General features: G+C 41.4%; 1 protein-coding gene across 1 annotated transcript; it reads right to left on the reverse strand.

Moving 5' to 3' along the window:
- Nucleotides 1-427: 427 nt before the first annotated feature.
- Nucleotides 428-15,775, reverse strand: LOC147153505 (dystroglycan 1-like). Its single transcript, XM_086031054.1, has 4 exons — nt 15,598-15,775; nt 14,578-14,989; nt 5,037-5,570; nt 428-4,310 (listed from the first exon to the last, which is right to left on the reverse strand). The coding sequence occupies exons 3-4, from the start codon at nt 5,367-5,369 to the stop codon at nt 1,998-2,000; spliced, it is 2,646 nt and encodes an 881-aa protein (XP_085887180.1). The 5' UTR covers nt 5,370-5,570; nt 14,578-14,989; nt 15,598-15,775; the 3' UTR covers nt 428-1,997.
- Between the last annotated feature and the right edge of the window lie 1,253 nt (nt 15,776-17,028).

Below are 17,028 nucleotides of genomic sequence, written 5' to 3' on the forward strand. Positions count from 1 at the left end.
GTGTCCACTTGATACATGATTACAGACCATTCAATATGAAACCCAACCTACCTCATAATGACTAATTAGCCAGTGTAATACCTAGGTGTAATAAGTGGGGCAAATGAGAGCAGAAAAGATCAAGTAATTACTCCAGCAACAGGGGAAAAAAAAATAGACAATTCAAGTCGACTGGTGGACGTAGCAAAGGGGCAGTGGGTAAGCTCATTTAACGAGAGCTGTAATAAGCGGGCTGCAGCGCACGTATTAGTCAGTGTTGTTGAAGCATCTGCAGGATAAGTGCTAAGAGTACAAAGTTGAGAAAGAACTCACCACGGACATCAGAAGACAGGCGTCATAAATGCAGTGTACAAAGACACCAAAGGTGTAAAATCTTTTTTTCAATACAAAAGGAAAAGATCATTCACAAAGAGTGACAGTAGACAACTTGGAGGCTTTACAAATTGTATTACATTTTATTAATATACCTTCATAAAACAAGTTTAAGACTGTATCAAAAACTCAGTAAAAACATTAGATTTTTTTTTTTTTTTTTACATTTTTCTAATGGTGCTATCAGGTATGAAATGTACATAATTCACATAGTTTATTTGTAGCGATCATATTTAGATGATACTATTTCTTCGTGATGGGCAGGTAAACGTTTCTGCACACTATGACGTTCATTATCATGACAGTGATCATAAATCTAAGCGTACAATTAAAAAATAAAATCATTTCCCACTGTGGCCCTTCTGTTCCCAACTAGGTTGACTGGTTAAACACGAACATGATGGAGTTCTTTAATTTCACAGGCACACAATTATTTACATCCCCATGCGTGACACCAAGAGGCAGAGCAGAGCACTGCAGTGCTCACCTCTCCACTGGGCTCCTCACAAGTCCTTTTTCACACTGTAAGCACAACTATGGATGATGATGATGATCATCATCATCATCATCATCATCATCTCCGTGGCGGGTGAATGTGTGTCAAACAACACTTGCAGTTGACATTCTACTTCCCATACAGACTTGGCGCAACTCCCCCACAAAATTAATTCATGAACGCGCCCCCACCAACCGCCCAAAGAAAAGAAAAGATAAGTGGTAAAAAAGATGTCGAAAATTTGGTATTGGGTTGTAATGGAAATTCTAAGCCAAGCAGAATTCTTCTATGGAGTGTAACGTGCTCAAATGTCCCCTGCAGTGAAGCAGTGTTCCGCTGGCCGCCTTCATTGTTGACCTAGCAGCCTCCCGGGCTAGTCATCACCATAGCAACAACACAATACATCTCACACGGCAAGTTAGGGGACACGAAAATCATAAGAAAAATCTTCATTGGTTTGTAACTAAATTGGCAATGTAATTAGAAATACAATTTGTTTCTTATTTGACTTAACTGGTCAATTTTGTGTTGAGATGTGGTACAAGATTGAACAGGCCATTACTGTCTAGAAGCAAAGCATGAATGAAATGATTGTTTTTGTGTTTTTTTTATGTGTGCGTGTGAGCGTGTGTGTGTGTGTGTGTGTGTGTGTGTGCTTTCAGCCTGGCTTGTGGTGTTAAATCCCCCTCAAAAATCTTCACAAACCAAACTGAGGACAGATACGAGTGATACAGCTCTCAAACAGCACGTCAAGGGAGAGCCACAGGTCTGCTTCAAGGCCCAACGGGCTTCAGTCTCTCCTGCTCTAATATTTTCTATACAATAGAAATAGTACATCGTTGAGATCAAATGGACACTTCTCGGCAAAACAGACAGAGCATTTGGAAATAGTCAAGAGCAGATCTGATGAACAAAAAGAGAGAGTGATCGAGTAATGGAATTACAAAGTGTTCATCTATTTTGCCTGTTCCAGTAGAGGACGCTGAATTTTCTTATCCATGATGGTCAAAATATACGCATGGTTGTCTGCATTTCATTGAAATCCAAGTGTCAAGTTACGTCTGCAGTAGTTTTCAACGAGCATCCCGACAGTGCACCTGAATTTCCAAACTGAGAGCTCCAGTGAGCGTTAGGGAGGCACATAAGGGGGCGGCGACCTGTAGGAGGTCATGTTCTTGGGGCGAGAGCCTTTGCCTTCGATGGGGACGGTAAAAGGTGGCGGGGGCTGGTAAGGAGGCGCGTTGGGATCGTCATCTTGATACACCGAATACTCTTCTAACAAATCCTGGTTTAGCAAGGTGCTGTGGGGACCAGCCATGTTGGGGTACTCAGGGGGAGGAAGCGGCGGCTTTTCCTCCTGAAGGATGAGAGGGATGCTGGAGGACGGCGGGGACTTGGAATCATCCAGCTCGTCGGCAAATATGATGGGAACTCCTTTTTTGATAAAGGTGGCCTGCTCCTCCATGGTCATCTTCCCTCTGCGCTTCTTGCGATAACACACCATGGCAATGATGCCGGCAATTAAAAGGAGGGCGGCGACCACGACGGCAGGGATGACCGTGTGCAGGTAGACGTCGTCGCTGCTTCTACGACCCGTCCCGGGTGAAGGTGTAGCGGTAGGGAGATCGGGGATTGGCGGAACCTCTCCCGGTGGAATGAAGGTGAAGCTTTGGCATTTATTGGTGCCGCGAACAGAGATGTTAATGGGCTTAAATTCAGGCTCCATGGCTTTAATGAAGGCTAGTTTAGGTGCGCCTTGCGGATCGGCTATCCTGTTACTGAGCGCTGCGATCTGCTCCTTCGGGCAAGAACTCTGCGGCAAACTATTGTTGGTCCATTCTACCACAATGGAGCCCTTGGTGATGCTTTGTAGGGTGACTGTGCTGCTATTGCGATCACCAAGGGCATAGGCTAACCTTTTTGTCAGAAGAATCTTTTTATGGATGTCACTGCTTAGAGTTTTAGGGTCGCCGTGAAAACGGGCAGCGAAAACCACTGATGGTTTATCGTGAGCTGACCAGTGGTTTACTTGAACCTCAAATGCATCCATGACACTCCTCCCACCTTTATCAGTAGCCAACATGAAGTACTCGTGTTTGCCCTTGTGCTGCTCCTCGGGAAGTCCGTACAGAAGCTGGATGGTGCTGTTAAACTGAATCCAGGAAGTTTCACTGACTGCCTCACTGGTGGGATGCTTCAAAGTCAAACGCAGCTTGTCAGTTGTGCCATCTTCTTTGTCGAAGAACGTATCGGGAGGAATCTTCAGCTCAAAGTACGTGCCAACCCACGCGTTGACCTGGTCAATTGGGTTGCGGATCTCTGGAATACTATTGAGGTCTGGAGCCAAGGAGAATGTGGTGGTGCGTTTCGGTGGTTTTAATGTGGTGGATTTGGGTTCCCTGGGAGCCGGGGTTGACGTTTTGGGCTTCTTGGGCTTCCTTGTGCCAGACGGTTTGGGCTTTTTGGTGGTGCTCGGTGGCGTTGGTAAAGCCGTGGCTTCCACAAATGTAGGTCTTGTCATGGTAGGTTGGATGGGAACGGTGCTTGTCGATCCCAATGCCCTGGTGGGTTGGGAGGGACCAAAAACAGGTGTGTGGGCTATCTGATCTCGGACCCTCATGGTGGGCTTGACGGGAAGAGGTAAAGGACCACGGACAGGTGGTGCAGAGATGTCTGTTGCGGGGGCGATTGAGGGTGAAGTTGGGCTAGGAACGACACGAACAGGGGGCTCGGGGTAAGTGGAGGGGGGGAGCAGGGAGGGCACCGGAGTGGGAGTGTTGTACAACTGTCGTTTGACACGTTTCACCACGTGAGGCTTTTTGTTGGCAATGTGCCAGCCAACCACTGGGTACGCTAGCCTGGCTGACATGCTTCCGTCCTTTGCAGACGACTGCACAATGCTGATGTCGGGGATACTGCCGTGGTCAAGGGCACATCCAAGTTTCCACGACAGCAGAACTCCATTCTCCACCACTTTCTTGGCATTGCCTGGTCCCGCCATGAAAGCAGACATGTCAAATAAGCGGTTGTTGACAACAGGGACGACCCTCATGTGCTCAACGGGGACATGCGAGAATCTTCTCATAACAGTCAGTAAAGTCACCCTCTGCTCGGCAACCATCTTTGTCAAGTCAGCATCAAGTATGACAGTGAGGACCGTGACAGGCTCCTCAGGGCCACAAGTGAAAGGCTGCAGTCCACTCAGATCAGACTGTAGCGCGAGCAGGGACGGTTCCGTGTCTGCTCGTTCCTCGGGGTAAACTTCAATAGAGAAGACCGTACCGGGAAACTCTCGGCTGCCCGTCTTCTCAGGTGTGTCTCGTCCAGACACAGCAATATGGTACACACCTTTATCGTGCTCTAGGGCCAGGCCTCTCAGAGTGCAGCGCTCTTTGTCCCAATAGAGCCATTGCGGTAACGCTGCCTGTCCCATCTCAGTAAGCTTAAAGAAAAAAAAAAGAAAACACCAGTCAGTGCAATTACTCAACCGATTATTGTGCTAATTCCAGTTTTCATATATGGAAAAACAAACACAAATCAGACCACAACACAGTTAACCCAATTCGTTACAATATGCTGTTGAACATTCAACGATTTCAATGCCTAAAACGTGTAAATAATTTCATAAAGATCTTAAAGTTACACCCCTAATACATACATACATACATACATACATACACACACACACACACACACAAAAGAAAACCTTGTATGTATATTAATAAATGTATTATAAATGTATATTAATTGCGATCACAATTCTGAGGAAACAAATTGCAATTAGTTATTCGAAAACCAATCATCCCTAATCTTGACACAGATGCCGCTGAGGTCGGGAGTTCCCTGCACTTTTTGTTCTAATTTTAAGATGTCCACTGTTTAAAACAACAACAATGACGTTTAATATGTTACAAATCTGAAAAGCTATTTAATAAATATATGCTTAAAGGCATTTATAGAAAGTGTTGGACTTTGTATCGTCGCAATTTTTTATGACAATATTTTCCCTTTTATTCCAAATGAGTATCGGCTCCAAATATTGGTTAGCAACCTTATTGACTACTAATCAGTGGTATCGGCCCTGAAGAAAACATAGCAGTACATTTCTAAATTTCAGGCCACATAGCCCAGACCTAGATAAGAATGAATTCATACTCAGTGCACTTACATGGAGATTACAGCCGGCATTGTCAGGTACCAGGGGAATCCTTAGCTGGAACACCTGGCCCACAATAGCTGAGGAGTCTGGGATGCCAGTCTGCACGCCGCCGTCGTTCACAGATGACTGTGGTGTCGCCGTGGCCGCCGCAGCAGACTGGAGCTCGGAGAGCACGGAAGACTGCATGGAAGCCTCCAGTTCAATGGTGAACCTCTCCACCTGTGCGTCTTGCTGGTCCGATGCAGCACCGAGGGCCGTGGCTATCAGAAGCCCTATTACCAGCGAAATAGTCCTACACATCCCGGTTTCCCCACCATCCATGTCGCCCGTTTTATAGTGCATAGCAGTAGGCCCTTGGGCTGCCTAGCAGATGTCTATGAACGACTTAAGAGGCCACATGCACTGAAGTCAGTCAGATGATACGCTTTGGGTCAGATTCCCTTGTTATTGGCTGTGCTCACTGATTGTGTTTTTCCTTTCGTTGTCCCCTGGGATCCATCAAGAGGGGTCTTTGGCAGCTGGTTAGACAGCCATGCCAGGCAGCTACAAGAGAAGACAAACAGACATGACTTTCAGGTTTTTTTGGGGGGAGGGGCATAAACCATGATCATAAAACATTGGTGCAAACATACAAGTGTGGCTACATCGTAAAAATATGCTAATACCTAGGTATGGGTATCTTACACATGTGAACTGGTATAGCACCAACTTCCGATACCTGGGAATTGATTGCGGTAATCTACGGTACCAATATTTGGTACTTTGTGTGTGTGTTTGCGGTAATAAATGTTAATTTATCAAATTGAAGGAAAATTACATTTATTTTACAATTTTAGTTCACATACAATAATATAACAGTTGTATTATTTATGCTTTGTTTGTAAAATGTTATACACTTATTCATTTATACTCTATCCTTCTTTTGCTCATTTTTCCTATTGAAAAATAATACAACTGCTGTATTTAAACTTTATTTGTAAAATGTTATACATTTATTTATTTATACTCCATCCTTCTTTTGCTCATTTTTGATATTGAAAAATAAATGTCATTTTCTTCAATTTGATAAATTAATATTTATCAAATGTTAAAAAGCATAAACTGCCATTTTTATATTTATATAGAATGTACCAAAAAACCCACAATGTACAATACAATTTTTTAGAGACTACAATGCCAGTTGTTAATGTCGTTTAACAAAGATTTTTTTCGTTTGTTGTTTACAATCTTGTCTCCTGACCAAAGATAACCGTTTTGCGCAATTTAAATGGAACAAGTCAATTTGTCTGTAAAAAATATAAACCAAGGTGTTGGTTGCATTTGTTGTAGGTCACATTACAAAGAATTATGACTGAGATTCAAAAAGGAGAGAATAAGGCATTAGTCAACCTGATACAAAAAAAAACAGACCTGACATTTGCTTTGGCAGTCAACATTGTTCAATTCTAAGTGAAAAATTGCATTTCATTTATTTCTATGAAGAAAAGAAAAAGCACAGCCACAATCCATGAAGAGTAAATTATGTCCCAACTTTGTAGGGTTGAACAAATGGTATTGAGACCATCATTTTCCAAGTCTACGACCAGAAAGTCTTGTATGTTACAGTAAGGACCACAACACAGCGACATGTCATATTCTAAACTGTTAGTTCAGCGAAATTCAAACCACATACATACAAACAACATAAAAAAACAAGACGTTATTTAAGACGTACTAACCAATAAATCAATCTTCAAGAGGCTTGTTTTGAATGCAAAACCTCTTGTTGGATTCATGTCTGAATTTGTTCTTTCATGTCAAATGCATTTGCATGAAAATAGGTTTTGCCCATAGGCTTGGTTTTATTCCGAATGAGCACTACACCTCACCTCAGGCTATTAGCACACACAGCAAACAATCTGAGCATCAAAGTAAGCTCCACACAATGTGGCCTAGATTCCATCCTGTTAACTCACAGTGAGCAATAGCCACCACAAGCCACAAATCCTCACTTCCCAATTTCGCAATGCCGATTTGCACTTTTAGAACTTTATATTCTAATGCGCAATAGGACAAAATGTAAATGAAACAAATGGACTGATAACCAGTATTTAGTGGCCTGGGGACACAACATGACATTAGCATGTTGATACAGCTGAACCATGTAATGAAAGAGCACTAATAAGTGGCGCAAGCGGCAGCCATTTTCCACTATTTGACACTCACAAATGCCACCAGCACAAAGCAAGGTTATTACAGTTAATGAAAATAAACTCAATAATGGTCAACTAAAATTGAAAAAACTTTCCATTTAACAATATAAGATAAAACAAATGTTTAAAAAATATCTAATAAACCATAGCTAACTGAAATGACATTTTATATATAGACAAATAGAGAAAACATCCTTTGCTTTTGTATTTGTCAATTTATTTTATACATGAGCTTTCTGGGTCCATTTTTTTTCATGTGTTTATTTAGGCTTCACCAATTTTAAAGCAGCTGTCTGGCCATGCAGCACAATGAGGTTCACTAACTGTGTGTTGCTGAGAAGTGACATCATCAGGCAGCACCATTCACGCAATTCGTTCACCCTGAAAGCTTGGTAATGTGTGTTCTGCTTTTTTTTTTTTTTTGCTCATGTATCCAACTAACTATTGAGCTACAAATTATGACCGTCAGCACGTTTACATGTAGCCAATACTTGGTATAAGGTCAAATTTCCGATTTCTGAAACATTCTGAAAAACCCGTTTACGTGCGTGACTGGACAGAGGTACGCCCGCATTTGAAACAGCGACGCATTTCCGCTTGTTGCTTGCTACTGACAAATAAAAAATATTATATTCATGTCACTCACCACAGGAATAAAGCAGTCGGCTTCCTCTGCGTTCAAAAACTGTGCCACTGCGTTACACCATGATTGTTTTCCTCTCAGCTTGTGTACATCCGGCGAGTTGCGCGCCGGACATACGGACTTATAAACGTTGTCTATATACGCTGTGTCATTTTTGCCGTAGAGACAGAAATTACTGTGAAATCACCGCAAAGGAATCACTGTATTCAAGTTAGGCTCGCTACGGCAAGGATGCCACAAGGATGCGACAAGCACTTCCTGTACTACAAAGACCAAGATTCCTTGCGGTTGAGCATGCGCAGAGTGTGCCGTGCATTCGGGATATTTCGATTGCCGTATACATGAACGCATATTCGGGTTGGAAAGGGAGTCACCCGAGCATAGTATCCGGAATTCTAAAAACCCAAATTAGGGCATAGTCAGGTTATTGCGCGCGTTTACATGGCTTTTAAAAACCTGAATACTGCCAATATTCGGGTTTTAAAAGGTTTATCGGGTGCATGTAAACGTAGCCTGTGACTGTCAAAGATACTGTATAAGTGGCTTGCAGGAGCTGGACACTTATGGGAAAAATAATCATATTCATCTACTAAAACTCAAATTATCATCATAGCCTCATGCCAATTCATCCCTGCACCTTGAACACTTTATTCTTGAGCTGTCTATTCTTTTTCGTCAAGTACAAAATGACCTTGTAAATATGTGAAACTCAAGACTTGCATTTTCATTCTGCTAAATCCACACTTTTGATGCCCTACATCTTTGCACACATTGAAGCCTTGAATAAGCATTATTACCCTGATATCTTTATCATATTATTTTCACAAGTTTTGGTACTTACTGCGCTAACCTGGTAACTCTGGGATTGTATTTCATGCCATGTCATGTGGAAACGTGTGTTGGTAAGACACAAAAAGTCCTTGGATCTTTGTATCCTTGAATTTTGAGGAGGAAAATTCCTTGAATCCTTGAAAGCTCAACTTTAAATACAACTTGAAAGGCCAACGAGAAATTCAGTTAATAAGAAGGTAAATAAGAACATACTACAATAATAGCAATTGAAAGAAAAAAAAATACTGGCTGTTAGTGCACGTTTTATCTTCTGTGGTGCAATGTGTGGATGGAGAATACTGGCTGTTCCAGCGTGTTTTATCCTCTGTGGTGCAATGTGTGGATGGAGTAAACAATTGCGACGAGATAAGAAATTTCAAAATCAGCTCTGCTAATACATCTCATGTTTCACAGATTGGAAAGAATTCATGCCTGTGTTTCCACAGCTTTTGTGAATATTTGTTATTTGAAGGAATATCACTCTCAAAGTCTATGTAAATTTCCTGTTAGCATGTCAAATTACATTGATTTAACGTTAGCACAAGCGATGTTTTAAAAACTACACATGTTTTATATTTAAATATACAATATGTAATTATTTTAGTTTTGTGTGTAGTATTATACTAAGCTTCAACTGGGTCATTAAAGAGGGAAGTCCAAACACTTAAGAATATGTTCTATGCACGCCCATTCGTTGGAACAAGGTATTCTGATAAATATTGCGTTTGTGGAATAAGAGTTAAACCCGTTAATAGCCATCTCTGGGGGCGGCCATTTTGTCAATTCTGTCAACTGAAAATGACATCACAGTGTCGCAGGGCTCAGATAACGACCAATCACGGCTGACCTGTTTTCTGAAGCTGAGCCATGATTGGTCGTTATCTGAGCCCTGAGACACTGTGATGTCATTTTCAGTCAACAACAAGTGGTGAAATGGCCTCCCCTTTGAGGGACAAAAATGTGTGGCTTCTAATGCTTAACTCATATTCCACAAAAGCAATATTAATCAGAATGCCTTGTCTCAACTAGTGAGCCTGCACAGAACATATTGTGGAAAAAATATGTTTGGGTTGACTTCCACTTTAAAGCGAAAGTCAACCCAAGCATATTTTTTTCAAGAATATGTTCCCAGCAGGCCCACTAGTTGAAACGCAGCATTCTGATTAATTTTGCGTTTGTGGAGTATAAGTTAAGTAGCAAAATGCACTTGTTTTTAGCCATCTCTTGGGGCGGTCATTTTGTCTTCTGTCGACTGAAAATGACATCACAACTGCTTACAACGACCAATCACAGCTGACCTGTTCTCTGAATCTGAGCCGTGATTGGTCGGTGTGAGCAGTTGTGATGTCATTTTCAGTTTACAGAAGACAAAATGACCGCCCCCAGGCTAAAAATGAGTGGATTAACACTTATTCAACAAACACAATATTTATCAGAATGCCCTGTTTCAACTAGTGGGCTTGCATAAAACATATTCTTGAAAAAAATAAGTTTGCGTTGACTTCCGCTTTAAACAGCTTAAAAGACTCTTCGGGATGGCAGAATCAAATATGATACATGATGCATTCAGGTTACTTTCACAAAGTCGGGAACTAGCTGAGACATGAGCATCTGTGATGTCATTTTCAGTCAAGAATAGTGACAAAATGGCTGCCCCCGATTAGCTAAAAACAGGTGGATTTTGCTGATTAACTCATATTCCACAAACGCAACATTAATCAGAATGCCAAAGTTATTTTTGGCAAAGTCACATGAACTTCTCTGTTCTTTAATTTCATGAACTTTACTGTTTGTGAACTTTACTAAAAATTACTCAAAGGGCTTTTTAACCAGTATATTTTTTGTCTTGACAATACAATAATGCAGCTGTTATTGAAAGCATGCTACTGGACACCAATTAATGGGCTAATCTAATTGTTGACACACATATATTAACCTTCATTCAATGTTCATCCAATGTAAGTGAACGAATACTCTCTTGCACTGCATAGCACACAGCTGCCATGCTCCGTTGAGTTAACAGCTGCTTCTTTTTCGTTGGTTTATATGCTTCTTCTTTATGTTTGGAGGCGCTGCCTACATCACGCACCATGCTGCGATCATTTTTTTTTTCTCTATCAATCGTTTTATCGAAGCAATTTTCTATTGATTTCGATCACGTGTCAATCGCAATACATATTGATATCGAATTATCGGCCCAGCCCCAGCATCGACATTCTAAAATCTGAACGGTTCCGAGAGAGACCAGAATGATGGTCGAGGTTCCACTCAATTCACGGTTATCGATGCCCAACCCTAAAAATAGGGCTGTACGATTTTGGAAAAACATACGATATGCAATAGAGATGTTGACTATAGCGATATCAATATTATTGCGATATTTAACATGCACCTAACAAAATTACATTTTTATTATCTAATGAAACAATTACATTTTTTTTTCCAAGCGGCAAAATAAGCAAGCTCAATGTGTTCTTACCTAATTAAGAGTTATTCTCCAAGATAATGTCCAACTATTGGGTGGAGATGTGCATATAAATTTGCATCTGACTGGTCCAATTTAGATAAAAGCATACAATTCCATAAGAAAATTATTGAATGTCTTTTTAATATGCATATAGAACAGATCATTATTGCAATATCTATATTTTTTTTTTATATATTGTGCAGCCCTAGTAATAATTATTAGCGAAACCAATATGCAACTTCCGCTATGTGACTTACTGCCTTGCGATAATGGGAATTAGCTAAGGAGAAATTCTACTATTGCGAACATGTGTACTGACATTTACTCATAATGACAAACAGGCCTTAATTATATTTCAAATACAGGGTTAGGGCGGGACAATTAATCAAATTGTATCTGTGATCACAATTTGGGCTGCCACAATTAAAGTCGGCAATATTTACATTTAAAATATGGCCTCTGCTACATTTCTAAAAAAGCACTTTTTCGAACAGTAATCAGCCAACCACCATTGGGCATGATTAGAACTTCATTAATTCTTTGCGCGCAGTCGATGTGAAATGACGGCAGATCTTTGGAAATACGACATTACAAGCACATTGTGATTGAGTAAACTGTTTAACATGTTAAACTTACAACAAAGAGTGTCACAAAAGAGAGAAAAGACGACCAGGATTATTTAAATTTTGAAGTAGAAGCAATGACGTAATGTGCGTACACATGCAGGCAACCATCCATGAAACACATGCACAGACACACTAATAACTACTACTAGTACTACTACTAAATAGGCTAAATGTATTATGAGGTAACTAATTGTAATATTAGTAATAGCCCTAGATACAGTTAATCTATTGGATGGTGATGTACATTTAAGGTTGCATGTGATTGGTCAAAGTCAGATAAAAGCATAAAATTCCATGAAACCTATTGCACGTCTTTGCAATATGCATATTGGATGGGCCATTATTGCAATTACATTTGTTTAACATATTGTGCAGGTCTTGCATGAAAGTTACTGCTGCCAGCAAATACATATTTCCACAAAAAGCGTGTTTTTTATGTTTTTGGTACAACATAGGTGATTTGGGTGAAACCAACCCATGTTTTACTGCTAATTATGATATAATGGAATAAGGTAGAAACAAACTTTTTTGTATGATGATGAAGAAGAAAACCTTCATGTTGTAGTTTCTGTTAACAAAGTCATACATCCCAACATTCTACAAGCCTTGAAAGATCAGTCCGAATGTTTTACATTGGCAGGCACTTGAGTTTCTCTTTTTGAAAATTGCAGGCATTGAAAATGTTATGCTGCCTAAATAACAACCGAGACGCTAGCACATTTATTGAGTTAGCCATAGGTATTTTTTTTAAATCATTAATTTTAAAATGATAATCCATTTATTTTAAACTTTCATTACACACTAAAAATAGTTTGTATTTAAAAAAAAAAAGTAGTGCTGTAAACATACAGATGTTTTCCCTAGCATGATGAATACTTGATTAATGACATATATATGCTGAGAAACCTTGGATTATTAACGATAGCAGTACAGCATGTCAAGTGACTGAACAAAATTGTGTTTGCTGTTACGTTTTATTTTGCAGATCCGGATCGATCGGTAAAGTATGACATCACAACAGCTCACTGTTTCTGCATAAAACACATCCGAAACAGCCGATCAGTCTCGTGGTTACAATATTGATAAAAATAATCATGATTAGCATTTTGGCCATAATCGTGCAGCCTTATACTGGGTCTTAAGAAAATAGATAATCGTGATGAATTATCATTGTTACAATGTTTAGCTCTGGACCTGTGCTATACAACAGCATTCAAACATGCTTGTAGTGTAGCCTGATATGTCCAGAGGGAAAGCTAAAGCTCATATGAACATAAAGCTCTTATTGTATGCTAATTAAAATCTCATTTTAAACATCAAACCGGTTTCAATGTATGGTAAGTACTAGTACAGTGGCAGATTTGCTTCTGGGTGATTTCACTATAAGGCCTGCATGAGTGGGAATGGGGGGCTGAAACAAATCAGTTTCACCACAACGGCATTCTTGCTGTATGTCGTTCAAAGGATAGTTAAAAATTGAAAACTATCACAAATAATTAAATCTCGGATGCACAGTTGGCGCTCAGGGCCAATTGAATTGACGTGGCACATGCAGCAGCCTCTCAAAAGAGCCTGAGCTGAATAACAAACATCCACAAGACAAGCCGCATGTCCCTCTAACACTGTCCAACAAAGTATTGGAGCATGTGATGCAAAAAAAAAAAGTCTTATGTTACTAATCCACCAGTGCTTGACGATAGGAAAAACAGTATTTTGAGACAAGAACCGTGGTTATGTGCAGCCTGGCAAAAGCCTGGCAAATCCTTTTAACTTTAATCTGAATACTGGCTGTGGCTGTGATTATGATCCATTCTAACTAGCTTAAAGCCCCAAACTGCAGCGAGCAAATCGCGCGGAAGAAAACGTGGGACATGAAGGCAGCAACACGAGAATCAAGAAAACCTGTATAAAATCAGGACAGACAGAGGAAATTGTCAAATTGAGCCTTCAAGAATTAATAAGGTCCACGGCGGACCCGTGAATGGTAACAAACACCGTTTTGGGGAGTGTGCGGAAACAAACATTTCGTCGCCAACTTCTGCGTGATTCTCAGTTTTAGATATGCTGTCTTATTTTCTTTTTCTTTTTTAAGTAATGCTGTAAGGTATGTTCTTTTTTCCCCTTCTTCTTATCGCCTGCTGGCTAAACAGTGTGTTCATACTAGGCCCGTGTCGTTTGCCCTCGGTCCGACTACAATCTCATTTCGGGCCTTTTTCAAATAATAAAACAAGCAACAACGTCCAAATTTGATGTCCCAATGTTGTTCTTGACACGCCGTGTATGTGTGGTTATTCGAACGAGCGTTATTATCGCGCACAAATTAGAAAAAGGCGAACGCGGTACAGCGCTTTCGCAGTATGTCCCGCAGCTGGCCGATGCTAGCAGACGTGCACCTGTTTTTATTCTAAGCGGAGGAGATGAGAGTAGAGCGGGGAGCCGCTGCTGCGGGCATCCGACTCTCACATCAGCACACAAACGCATCCAGCCGACGGCCGAAGGTGCCGCTTTGCCACACATATGTGCCTGTGGGGAATGTAGTTAACAGGGCCGAGGGAGCGTCAACAAAAGTCGAGCGAGGCGAACTGAGCGGTCGTTGTCTCGCGAGTGTTGCTAACTAGCAGGCTAACGCCGAAAGAATTAAGACGGTGATGAATGTCACGTTTATCCTTCCCGTTGAAGGAGAAGACGCCGTGTTAACTGGGATAACGAGCAGCATTAAACATGACTACAAGTGTGGATTTTTCCAAGACGTGACATGCGAAAGAGTGGCACAAGCAGAACATATACTGACCTTGTTAGCGAGCTAACGTTAGCTACCTCGCGCCGTAATGTCTCCTCCCCGGTCGAGCCTGCACGAAGCACCGTCGAGGCTTCCAAAATGCCATCAAAAGTGCGCTTTCCCCCGCAAACGAATAGACTGGATGCGGTCAGAATGACGCGGGGGCTCGGCGAAACAGCTGATGTGTGCTCGTTGTGGATCACTAATGGACGGCCCACCGCTATGTATCGTGATGAGGTCGCTGGCAACCCCTCCCTTGCTGCCTGCCTGCCTGCCTGCCTACCTCCGTCAGTCCTCCTACTGGGCACCAAACAGGTTGAGAAGGCCACTGAGAAGCCAGGCGGGAGTGGCTCCTCCCTCTCTGGAGGTAACTTGCTGGACATTCGAGTGAAACTTCATTTCACACTTTCACCGCTTCACCAAACTGAAAGACCAAACAAACAATAAAGCATGAAAAAATCGTTTCTATTTCGTATATTTGACAATGTAACCGTTTTTCCAAAGTGAGAGCCTGGCAAGCTACGAAACCGCAACTGTGACGTCATTTCAGGAGCAACAATGGCAGTGCTCAATGTGGAAAGTGTAAAAAGCCACTCAGAAACGACTCAGAAAACAGTATTTCGCAGAGCTGGGCATTTTAATATAAATTTGCGGTCTGTTTAGCGCCTTCTGCATACAGCCTTCCGCCGTCCGTTTATCTGACATTTTGTCCAGCGGACCAAATAGTAATCGCCTGTTGGCCGGTCCGTCTATCATTTTAAACGGGCTGCCATTAGCATTTCCGACCAGCAACTTCGACAAAGTAAAAAAAATAATTAAAAAAAACTTTTGACAAAGTACGGATTTATCATCATCTTATAACGCAGCCTCAACCGGCATTTCCCTTGTTGTATCTCGCCAATCTTGTCCACGCTAAAAAATGAACGGCATTTTTGAACAATATTCTGTTCGGAAACACATAACCGTTCAGTTAATCAACAGAGCTGGGCATTCTGTCTATGAGATTGACTGGTCCGTCTTTCCGTCACTGACCTTTTTGCTGAAGGTTGATGAATGATCGATAAAGCTAGTAAAAGTTTAATTGGAATTGCAGACGGAAGCCCGTTTAAAATTGCACAGACATGACACGGTAAAATGTCTTTATCCTCAAAAATACAAAGTAACTACAGAGAGCAGGCCTGGAGGAATTTTGACTGAAATAAACCTGCATCCTAACTGTAATAATGTTTAACGTACTGACAACATGACAGAGTCACTCACGCTTATATAACATAATAAAGAACAGAGCCTTAAAGTACTTTAGCAACTGATACATCAAGGAACAACCAGTCACAACAAATTTAACATAACTGAATGAGCTTGGAGGCACAGTGGTCGACTGGTTAGCACGTCTGCCTTACAGTTCAGAGGTTGTGGGTTCAATTCCGGCTTTGGCCTTCGGGTGGGGAGTTTGTATGTTCTCCCTATGCCTGCATGGGGTTTCTCCAGCTACTCTGGTTTCCTCCCACATTCCCTAAATATGCATTGTAGGTTAATTGAACATTCTAAATTGCCCCTAGGTGCGAGTGTCTGGTGATCAATCTTTTTTACAACACGGACCATTTTCACATAAGAACATATTTTGATGAACTGTCAAAGCCGCGGTGTAGTGACACAGAGATAACCGTCTCGCTGGTGGCACTCCTGAGACACGTTTGGCCACTGTCTCATGGCAAATGAAGCCGTTCGCGGGGAGTCAGCCTCGATAAGCCAGCTGCCACAGCAAGTGTTCAGAGGCAGGCTACTATGCGACGAGTCGCAAGGGTCAACCTCAAAATAAAAGCGAAACAAGTAATACTGTACGTGGATAGCAACGCCTTACTTAGCTTTCATTTTAAAGGGGAAGTCAACCCAAACGTATTTTTTTCCAGAATATGTTCTATTCAGGCCCAGTAGGCATTCTGATAAATATTGCATTTGTGAAATAAGAGTTAAGCAGCAAAATCTAGCCATCTCAGAGGGCAGCCATTTTGTCACTTCTGTTGACTGAAAATGACATCACAACGGTTCAGGGCTCAGCTTTAGAAAACAGGTGAGCCGTGATTGGTCGTTATCTGAGCCCTGAGCAACTTCGATGTCATCCTTAGTCGACAGAAGTGACAAAATGGCCGCCCCCTGAAATGGCTAAAAGTGGATGCATTTTGATGCTTAACTTACATTCCACAAACACAATATTAATCACAATGCTGTATTTCAATTAGTGCGCCTGCGTAGAACATATTCTGGAAAAAAATTGTTTGGGTTGACTTCCCCTTTAAAGTTGGCCCTCGGAAGCAATCGTGACGGCTGACTTGACTTCGAATTAAGCCTGGCCTGACCTATTGTTTGTGCGCAAAAGAGCTCAATATTCAATTTCCAGTCCTCATACGCACCAATGCACTGCTAAAGTGCACCCCTGTTTATAGACAATAAATGTAAAACAAT

This window comes from Filicampus tigris, chromosome 1, assembly GCF_054856515.1.
Source record: "Filicampus tigris isolate MCC_2025a chromosome 1, RoL_Ftig_1.0, whole genome shotgun sequence".
NCBI lineage: Eukaryota > Metazoa > Chordata > Actinopteri > Syngnathiformes > Syngnathidae > Filicampus > Filicampus tigris.

Bases quoted from the DNA above. Each gene is read 5' to 3' on its own strand.
- LOC147153505 (XM_086031054.1), bottom strand. From the start codon at position 5,369: ATGCACTATAAAACGGGCGACATGGATGGTGGGGAAACCGGGATGTGT. The intron at 4,311-5,036 runs GTAAGTGCACTG...TTTTTCTTTAAG, and splicing joins ATGCCGGCTGTAATCTCCAT to CTTACTGAGATGGGACAGGC.